The sequence below is a fragment of the Alexandromys fortis genome, unplaced genomic scaffold, assembly GCF_014885135.2.
Source record: "Alexandromys fortis isolate MF-2015 unplaced genomic scaffold, M_Fortis_MF-2015_v1.1 scaffold_1145, whole genome shotgun sequence".
In the NCBI taxonomy this organism is placed as follows: domain Eukaryota; kingdom Metazoa; phylum Chordata; class Mammalia; order Rodentia; family Cricetidae; genus Alexandromys; species Alexandromys fortis.
This window is the reverse complement of record NW_026069009.1, coordinates 1-10,102: the sequence shown is the minus strand read 5'-3', so window position 1 is coordinate 10,102 and position 10,102 is coordinate 1. Positions and strand designations below refer to the sequence as shown.

At 55.6% G+C, this 10,102-nt stretch overlaps 2 protein-coding genes across 3 annotated transcripts in view; both read left to right on the top strand.

Annotated features, from left to right (window-relative positions):
* Positions 1-1,502, top strand: part of Smim44 (small integral membrane protein 44) — a 2,787-nt gene extending 1,285 nt beyond the window's left edge. For both annotated transcript variants that reach the window (XM_050133664.1, XM_050133663.1), the window contains one exon: positions 381-1,502. In XM_050133664.1, the coding sequence (XP_049989621.1) occupies positions 381-583 (203 nt within the window). In that variant the 3' untranslated portion in view covers positions 584-1,502. The remainder of the gene's footprint in view (positions 1-380) is intronic.
* A 2,023-nt stretch (positions 1,503-3,525) lies between these two features.
* On the top strand, positions 3,526-5,920 carry LOC126496093 (small integral membrane protein 24-like). The gene is made up of 4 exons (XM_050133662.1): positions 3,526-3,741; positions 4,317-4,428; positions 4,630-4,692; positions 5,301-5,920. Exons 1-4 carry the CDS (start codon positions 3,675-3,677, stop codon positions 5,422-5,424), a joined length of 366 nt encoding a protein of 121 aa, XP_049989619.1. The 5' UTR covers positions 3,526-3,674; the 3' UTR covers positions 5,425-5,920.
* The last annotated feature ends 4,182 nt before the right edge of the window (positions 5,921-10,102 follow it).

The window sequence follows — 10,102 nt, the reverse complement described above, 5'->3', positions numbered from 1 at the left end:
CGGGGAGGGGCAGAGCTAGATTAGAAAGGGGCGGGGGCAGGGAGGGGGCGGATCCATGGGAGGAGCGGAGCTGGGCCTGGGGTGAGCCGAGGGTGGGAGGGGTGGAACTGGGCCAGAAAGGGGTGGGACCATGGAGGGAGGAGCAGAGCTGGGCCTGGGGTGGGCGGGACTGAGCCAGGGAGGGAGGGGGCAGGAGGGCCCCGGAGTGGGTGGGCCAGGGCGGGGGCGGGGCTGGTTCAGGGGGTGGGTCGGGCCAGAGAGGAGGCGGGGCCTGATCTGGGTCTGGGGTGGGCCCGGGTGGGCGGGACTGGGCTGGGGGCGGGGCCGTCCCGGGAGGGTGGGCGGGACAAGCCACGCCCTCGCTGGTCTCCTCACTGCAGACTGGGCCTTTGGCCCTAAGCCAGACCAGGAGGAAGGCCCACGGGAGCTCCGGGCGAGCTTGGCCGCGGAAGACCTGGAAGAGCTGGACCTTCAGCTGGCCCTGACCTGGCGCGGGGAGGAGGACCCCACCCGGGCTCCTCGCCGCCCCTCCATCGCTTTCCGGGACCCGCCCGTGCAAACTGACTTTTGGAGGCTGGACTGACCAGGAGGGACAGCACCTGCAAGGCTCCCTGAGCCCCCACCACCTCAGCTGGGCCACCTGTGTCTGTTGTATGACACAGGCTGGCCTGAAGCTCAGAATCCCCCTGCCTCAGCTTGAGTGCTGGGATTATAGACACAAACCCCACCTTATTAAGACTTTGAGATAGGGTTTCAGTAGATCAAGCTAGCCTTGAGCTTAATAAATAGCAGAGGACCTTGAACTCATGGTCTTCCCGAGGGGAAGGTAGATGACAGGTCACCACACCTGGTTTCTGTGCTCCTGGGAATGGAGCCCAGGGCTTCTTCATACAGGCTGGGTCAGCCCCACTCCCTGATAGTTTTAAATTGTTATGAATAATTCTGGCATAGACTCCTTCTGCATCAGTAGTGTCTGCTAAGAGGAAAAAGTGAGGCTGAATTTGGATACAAAGTAAAAGTGCAGCAAAGGCTGGAGAGATGGCTCAGAGGGTAAGAGCACTGGCTTTTCTCCCAGAGGTCCTGAGTTCACTTCCCAGCAACCACATCATGGCTCACAGTATTGAGGTCCAGCACCCTCTTCTGGCCCACAGGCATACATGCAGGCAGAACACTGTATACATAATAAGTAAAATTTTTGTTTGTATCAAAAACAAACAAACAGAGTTTCTTTTTATGTAGTGCTGGCTGTCCAGGAACTCACTCTGTAGACCAGGTTGGACTTGAACTCACAGAGATCCGCCTCTGTCTCCCAAGTGTTGGGACTAAGGGCATGTGCCACCACTGACTGTTGATAAATAAATCTTTTTTTTTTTTTTTTAAAAAGAAAAGTGTGTCCAAGGGCTGGAGAGATGGCTCAGTTAAGAGCACTGGCTTTTCTTCCAGAGGTCCTGAGTTCAGTTCCCAGCAACCACATGGTGGCTCACAGCCATCTGTAATGAGATCTGGCGCCCTCTTCTGGTCTGAAGGCAGAACACTGTATACATAATAAATAAATCTTTAAAAATAAAAGTGTGTCCACCTCCCTCTCTCGGTCCAGTCCCAGACACTCCCATGTCACCCTCCGGCACAGACAGGAAACTGAGGCAGGTTACTGAGAAGTGTCCAGGCTGATGTCTCAGGAAGCTCGCCACACAGCATGGAGGAGTTCAGCGTTGGTGGCTTGTCATCCTTAGCACTCAGGAGGATAATGGGGAGGATGGCGAGTTCTAGGCCAGCCTGGCCTTCGGAGCAAAAGGAGGCATATCCACCTCACCTGCCAGGCCTGCCGGTCTGGGCTCCTCATGTACTGTCTGGACTGGGCCCTCTTAGCACCTGCCGGGCATACAGGAGGAGTTTAGTACCTGGATGGGTGAAACAGGTCTTTTCTGGCTGTGCCCAGTATTTATCTGAACAATCCTTGATTCTGTCTGTCACTGGGTATACAGAGGGCGCTCTTAAATGTTCTCACAACAGTTTTAAATCTTTTGGTTTAGAAGTTTTCTAAAAAATGTTTCAAGCTGGTCATGGTACCTATCCTTAATCCCAGGACTCGAGAGGCAGAGGCAGGTGGATCTTTATTAGTTCCAGGCCAGCCTGGTCTACAGAGGAAGTTCTAGGACAGCCTGGGCTACACAGAGAAACCCTGTTACAAAAAGCATTTTTTCTCCAGATGGTGTGAAGCCGGCCTCACACTTGGTATGTAGCTGAGGATGACCCTCACAGATGGTATGTAGCTGAGGGTGACCCTCACAGATAGTATGAGCTGAGGGTGACCCTCACAGATGGTATGAGCTGAGGGTGACCCTCACAGATGGTATGAGCTGAGGGTGACCCTCACAGATGGTATGAGCTGAGGGTGACCCTCACAGATGGTATGAGCTGAGGGTGACCCTCACAGATGGTATGAGCTGAGGGTGACCCTCACAGATGGTATGAGCTGAGGGTGACCCTCACAGATGGTATGAGCTGAGGGTGACCCTCACAGATGGTATGAGCTGAGGGTGACCCTCACAGATGGTATGAGCTGAGGGTGACCCTCACAGATGGTATGAGCTGAGGGTGACCCTCACAGATGGTATGAGCTGAGGGTGACCCTCACAGATGGTATGAGCTGAGGGTGACCCTCACAGATGGTATGAGCTGAGGGTGACCCTCACAGATGGTATGAGCTGAGGGTGACCCTCACAGATGGTATGAGCTGAGGGTGACCCTCACAGATGGTATGAGCTGAGGGTGACCCTCACAGATGGTATGAGCTGAGGGTGACCCTCACAGATGGTATGAGCTGAGGATGACCCTCACAGATGGTATGGAGCTGAGGATGACCCTTAAAGTCCTGATCCCATGGCTCCACCTCTGAGTGCTAAGCTGGAAGGCCTATGCCACCTCTCCTGGCTTTTGGGGCACTGGGGATGGAACCCAGGGCCTAGTGCATTCTGGGAGAATGCTTTGCCCTGTGAGCGCAGCCCCAGCACAATTTCTGCTCTGGAGCCCAGGCTAGGCCTGGAGCTAGCCATCCTCCTGCCACAGGCTTCCTGTGTATGGGGTGACAGATATGGCACCCAAGCTCTGTTTCTTTAGAATCTTTTTTCACGTGCCCAGGCTGTGGCTGCCCCCGTGCCGCTCCGGGGTGGGGTGTCCCTTTGCCCAGGTGGGGCTCACTATCTGATCAGCTTGAGGCCCAAGGTTGAGGGCAGGAGAGGAGCAAGGGTACATCGACCTAGACGCCCGGTTCTGCCCGAGCTAGCGATCCTGCTGCTCCAGCCACAAGCCTGACTGCCACACCCAGCTGAATGCACTTGTGAGGGCGTGAGATAGCTTGTTGGTGCGGCCTGACCTCTGTCAGGGGATGCTGGGGACCTGTCACACGTGGCTGGTGCAGGGCTGCCGTCTCCAGGGCAGGATGGGAGGTTGTGTGTGTGGGGAGACGGGACAGTCCAGGTTAATATTAAACCAGCCTCAGACTCTGCCCTCCGGGGCCTGAGGCCCAGCCGGGCAGGCACAGGAGGCCAGGCCACAGGTGGCAGGTTCTCCACCCCTTCTTCCCCCGCCCTCACCAGCCCTGTCTTAACCCCACCCGAGCCTCTGGCCGTTCACACCCGCAGCTGGACGCCGACCTGTTCTCAGCGTTGGCCATGGACACCATGGGCAGGCTACTCCTCCTGGCCGCACTGCTCCTGGCACCTGCCGAGGCCCAGCAGGGTAGGATTGGGGTGCTGAGCACCCTGGGAGGTGATTGGGAACTAGAGTTGGGGCTGGGTTCTCCCTTAGGAGAAACTGAGGCACACAGAGGGCATAGGAAGAAGAGAAGGTGTGAAGGGTGTTCCCCAGGGCCCATGCTCTATCTAGTACCCTTCTCTCATCTCTGAGAGCCCCAAGCTGAGGCCATGGCACTTTGCAAGCTGGGCCTCTGAGCCCCTCAGGGCGGCTATGAGGGTGCCTCAGTGATTTCTCTAAGAGCCCCACCCTCCAGAAGCCCTCTCTTTCCCCTGTGGGGCCCCGTCTTCCTCACTAGCCCCGCCTCTGAGGCCCCTGAGAGCTGTTGGTGCCCATTCTTCCTGAGTCCCACCTCATCCTGACTTTTCTAAACTCTGTCCTCTGGGAACTGATCCTTCCATTAACTGATCCCACTCCCACAGACTCCTCCCTCCTCTCCCACAGCCCCCTCCTCTCCCACAGGCCCCTCCTCTCCCACAGGCCCCTCCTCTCCCACAGGCCCCTCCCTCCACTCTCACAGACCCCGCCTTTCTCTTGCTGACCCTTTCCCCTCTCCACAGCCACAGAGCGCCGCCTGAAACCCTGGCTGGTGGGCCTGACCGCAGTTGTAGGCTTCCTGTTCATAGTCTTTGTCCTCATGCTGGTCAACCGGGTCTGGTGCTCTAAACCCAGGTGAGGACTGAACTCTACCCACCCAGCACCTCCAGTGGCCTCTGAACCCTCTTGGTCTCTCCCGGGTCAGCCTGGAGGTTGCCTTGCTTCCCACCCTCTGTTCAGCCCTCCTGGTTTATGGAGTTCATGACTTCAGGAGGGTATGCGGAGGCAAGGAACAGCCTACAGCTTTCACATACACCTGTCTTTTTATGTGTGCAGACCAGATGATGAAGAGGTGAGAGTCAGAATGGAGTCCACTGAGAACGAGTACACAGAGCCAAGGTACCCTATGGGTGACCACACTTAGCCAGACAGTATTGGGAAGTCAGCTGGGGCAGAAATAGTGCCAAGCAAGCGGGCTCCTGTACAGGAATCCCTCATGCAAGCTCTGGATGCAGGGGAGGAAGAGGTGCAGGGCACAGAGCTGGAACAGGCAGATGAGCTCTGTGATACTGAGTGATTTCTGGGGGAAGGGAGGGGTGAGAGGCTAACAGGGGCCCTGTGCCCAGACCAGTGCCAAGCACAAGGCTGTGTGCCCACTGTACTACACGATTTCTTTTGCACAATGTCCATTACCCCAACATCTACCCAAACACACACCTTTCCAACAAAACATCAACTCATGCACCAAATCACCCATCCATCCACCCACGCACCCATCCATCCACCCACCCACCCATCCACCCATCCACCCATCCATCCATCCATCCATCCACCCATCCATCCACCCATCCATTCACCCATCTGTCCATCATCCGTCTCTCTCCACGGAGTTCATGTTTCCTTTCCTGGTGAGTTACCCTGAGGTCACTGCAGCCCCAGAGACTGTGTCTGACCCTTTAATCCCATGAGCAGTGACAGGCTCTCATTGTGGTCCCTGAACCCTGCAGTAAAATGAACAAGAAGAAGCAGAAAAAGCAGGTGGACAAGAAGGGTGGTCACAGCAACGAGGGCTTGGAGCTGGAGGAGAAGGAATCCTCAGATGACGAGAGAAGCAAGAAAACAGTCTTGTGAAGTCTCCTGCAGCCTGCGGGAGCTCCTGCAAACCACAGTCTCAGCCACCACGAGAATCCAGACTAGTATCGCCTGGATCTCAAAACTGTCTTCAAACAAGGAAGCCACCCCTGCCGGCCAGGTGTCCATCTGTCACCCAACCCCATACACCCTCATCGTCAGCCTGTGCCCTCTCCCTCACCTCTGCTCTCCAGCCCTCAGCCATTCTCTGCCACAGCTACACCCGACTGTACCCTTCCTCTTTTCTGATGGCCCTGAGCTCCTGTGCAGCTCCCAGAAGGCCTTGAGCCCTCTAGTGGAATTTGTGTTTGGGAGGGATGCCCTGTGGCCTGCACTTTCTCAGCCAGGGTCTCTCTTCTCTGGACTGTTCTCCCATGGTCATCTGGTTCTTGCTGAGGACAGTTTTCCAAGGGGGCTTTTGCTTCATGTCATCAAGGGAGGTGTTTTCGGGGGATACTTCCTTCCAGCCCCTTTACTTAATAAAGACCCTACTGTTCTTGCTGGTCCCTTTGTGTAGGCTTAGGAGGCCAGAGCCCAGTGCAGGGTCCCGGGCCACCAAGGAGCTGGGCCTAGGTGGTCTGTCAGTGGAGGCACCTAGTAGGCTCTTGTGAAGCTTTCAGACTCACCTGGACTCCTCCGCTATGCTGTGTGGCCCTGGGAAGGTGCCTCAACCTCTCTGAAGTCCCTTGTTCAGCAGTGACCAGGAGACAGAGTCCTGGGACACTTTCCCTGTAGCCTCCCATGGAACTAGGAGGTCACAGGGGACCCCCAGCTCTTCGCTTTAGGTAAAGAGATTGGGTTCTTTGAGATGAGGCCTCATGTAGCCCAGGTTGGCCTCAATTCTCCATGAAGTCAAATATGACCTTGAATTCCTGATCCTCCTGCCTCTAGACAGGCCTGAGCCACCACAGTTTCTCAGGCTTTTGTGGAAGAGTCCAGAGCTATGGTAGAGCTGGAGCCTGCTTCCCAGTGTTTGGGTGAACAGGTCCCGCAGTGGGGGGTGCACGGGGGAGGGGAGAGGCTACATAGTGGGCCTGGTCTTGTGAGCACCGTCCAGTGCTGTGGGCAGAAGGCACAGCTTGTGTACAGGGTGTGGGGGATAACCCATCCCCTCCTGATCCACCCAGAGCCCTTGTGGACGCACAGAAAGGAAGACCCAAGACAGTTTGAAACACTTGAAGCTTAAGCTTGTTTAATTTTTTTTTTACATTTTTCTTTCTTTTATTTATTTTTTTTGGCTTTTATTGAATCTTTTATGGACCCCCTTCACTTTTTTCTTTTTCTTTCTTTTTTCTTTTTTTTTCTTTTTTCTTTTTTTTTTTTTGCATAGGAAGAAACAGAACAGCAGGCAGACAACGGTGCTTAGGCGCATCCACAAAACAAAACAAAAAACCAGAAACCAAAATGAGTTTGTAATATATGAGGCTATGACTGGAGTCTGCTGTGGGCCAGGTGCCCTCTGCTCTCCATCCAGACCCCCACTTGCTTGGGGAGGACGGCAGAGAGGGCGCCACAGGCTGCGCAGGCGCATTTATGAAAAGCTGAAGGTCGGAGATGCAACAACCCAGGAGTAAAATACAAAACAGTTGAAAGGAAACAAAAATCTCAAAATAAAACCAAAAGATCTCGGTAGGAGAATGAAATGGCCAGCCTTACCACCCAGAAAACAAGGTGAGGGGACAGGGGAGAAAGAAAGTGAAGAGAGAGAAACCGTCCCCATGCTCCCTGCTGCAACCTGTGTGTGTGCCATGCGCTCTGCCCTGTCTAATCCTTCAAACCCAATGCTTGTCCAGGCGCTGCGGGGGACACGGGGGTGCTCACACTGGGGACCTCAGACTCAAAGGGAATTCTTTTTGTGGAGACATGGCTGCCTGGCTGGGATCTGAGGTTGGATGGGTTGTGAGGTTTTGGGGGTATCCAACTGGGTCCTCCAAGCTGGGGTAGCAAGGCTGGGTGCTTGGGGAGGGGTGGTGGCTTGGGGGTACATGCCTTCCTCCCCTCCCAGCACACCTACTGAGTCCTCTCCAGGAGTGGGGACTGAGGGGAGGCACGGGAGGACCCTAACACTGCACCATCGGACGTATGAGGCACTGATCGGGAGATGACAGTTTGGTATCATGGCTACAAGATCGGGACTTGCTGTGAGTCCTCCCACCTCAGCCCTGTGATGGGTGGACAGGTGCCTGTCGGAAGGGACAGATGGACGGAAGGGAGAGGACAGTCACTGACCAGTGGGATCTGAGACCTGGGCGGGGACGGGGAATCGGGAATGGCGTTGCACACCTGTCATCAGAACAACTGGGAAATGGAGGCAGGAGGATTGCCATGAGTTGGAGGCCAACCTGGGCTACCTGGCTAGACCCTCCTGTTTCAAGATAACAAAACAGTTGGTGGGGAGAATAAGTGGCTGACCTGGCGGCCAGCGCCCAGGAGGAGAAGGGACCATTGGAACAGCTCAGCACTGGAGGGGACTGAGGAGCTCCTAACTAAATGCTTGTCTATGTATGCAGCCAGGCCAGGCGGCGGGGAAGGCTGACCCCACTGGCCAGAACATCTGCTGGTGGCCTGGGGTGTCTTGTCTGGGGAAGGGAGTGAGGTGTCCCTGGCACTGTCTTTGAGGGGAGCTGGGAGGAGCCCACCCTCCTGGTGTCATTCCCAACACAACGGACATTCCTGATTATCAAGCTCAAGACTTGAGGGCTCAGGACCCCAGATCTCTTCTAGGGTCACAGGCTAGACCCCAAGTGGTACGCTGTGGGGGCCTCACCAGTACATGATGCTGGGTTTGGGCTGGTGGCCTGAGGAGGGGGCAGGTTTGAAAGTGTTAGTTTTACATGCAGAAAAATAAGCCAAAATTCCTAACGCTCTGTCCCACCTAAAGTCACCATCTGAGGACCGGTGCGGGGCCCCAGTACCTGGGTGGGAATTGGAGATCTGAGAAATGGGGGTACTGAGCAGACCCCCCAACCTGCCACCAGGCACACTGCCTCACCCACTGCCCCTCGTGTTGATGGTTCCCTAGGGGTCATCACGTGGATTTCCTACTTTCTGGGGGTGGAGGACACAGCCTGGGGAAGGACAAAGTTAAAAGCCAGAAGCCAGCCACAGGGTTAACTGACAGACAGGCCCTGCCCAGGCCAGGGTGGGCGGTGAGGTGGGCTGGGGTCTCCCGCTGCTTGGTGGGGAGTCGGAGGCAGGGGGATGGCTTAGAGCTGGGACCCCTGTTTGCTCTGCTAGCCCCTGGCTATTGTCTCAGCTTTGGTGAAGTTTAAGAGCAAACAGAAGACAGAAAAACAATCAAAAACCCAAAGGTAACCACAAACAACAAAACCAAAAAGGGAAAAGAGAAAGAAAAACTGAAATCACGGACATGACAATGGCCTGCCCAGTGGCAGGACGGAGACAGCTGTGTCCCCGCTGCCCGTGCCGGGACGTCCCACAGCTGAGCTGGACCCAAAGACAGACAGACAGATATTGCATATACTCAGCTTCGTGGGTTGGCTGGAAGACTGGACGCCACCCCCACTCCACCCCCCATTATCCCTGGGGTGGGAGGGTTGGTGGGGAAGGGCCTGAGAGTCTCATCCCTGGGCAGGGGACTCCGGGCCCCCTCAGGGCTGGGGTGGCAGGGAATGAGCACCAGGGAGAGTCCCTTCCCCCAATGCGCGGGGTGAGGGTAAGGGCAGGGCTGAGGGGGGTGGGGCGGGGTCGCAAACCATGACCAATATTGTGACTTCCTTAATAGTATTGTTTTTCTTGTTTGTTTGTATTTTTTGGTTCCTTCTCCTTCCTTTCTTTTTCTTGAGGCAGCCTCTCACTGTGGCACAGGCTGGACCTGGCGCCCACAGCTATCCTCCTGCCTCAGCTTCCCAAGAGCTGGGATCACAGGTGTGTGCCACCACGCCCAGCCTTTTTTTCCTCTTTTATAAAATTGTTTTTCTTTCTTCTTTTGATTTCTTTTACAAATAGAAATACCACCCTTTTGGATTTTATTTTTTATTTCATGTAATCGCTTGTCTGTTTGTAACTATGCGTGCAGGGCATGCGTCTGTGTGCGCGGATATTATTTAAAAGTTAATACTTGTCCTCAGGAGAGCAAGGCACATGTTGTGGTAAAAAGTTCGTGCAAATTCGGAAATAATTTTTTTTTTGGTAAGGATATATATATATATTTTGTGTATCCTTTTTTTCCTTTTTTAGTAGAGGCGGTGAGGGGCTCGGGCGGGTGGGGCAGACCGGGTGGCGCTGTCATGCACGCAGCAGCCCCGGGGGGACTCTCGGGTGTCGCGGGGGGCCTTAAGCACCATGCAGTTACGTAAATAGTTGGTTTTGTCCTGACCCGTGGGGGACCCGGCTGGCTGGCTTGGGGGGGGGTCAGAGGGGACCGACCAGGTCTACCCTGGGTATAGCCTGTCCCACACTCACTGGCCCGAGCCCCACATCTGGACAGTGACCCCCGCGATGTCCCCAATGATCCCCCCTGCTAGAGGGTCCCTGAGGACAGACGGACAGGTGGGTGGGGGTTCGAGGCCTCAAAGGTTGGGGAAATGTCTTGGGGGGGTTTGGTACGTTCAAGTGGCCTCGCCCCGAGCCCGGGAGGACAGTGCCCTGGGGCTCCGCTGCGGTGATGGCTTGAGGCCTCCGAAGGCGGGGGGGGGGGGGGGGGGGGGGGGGGGGG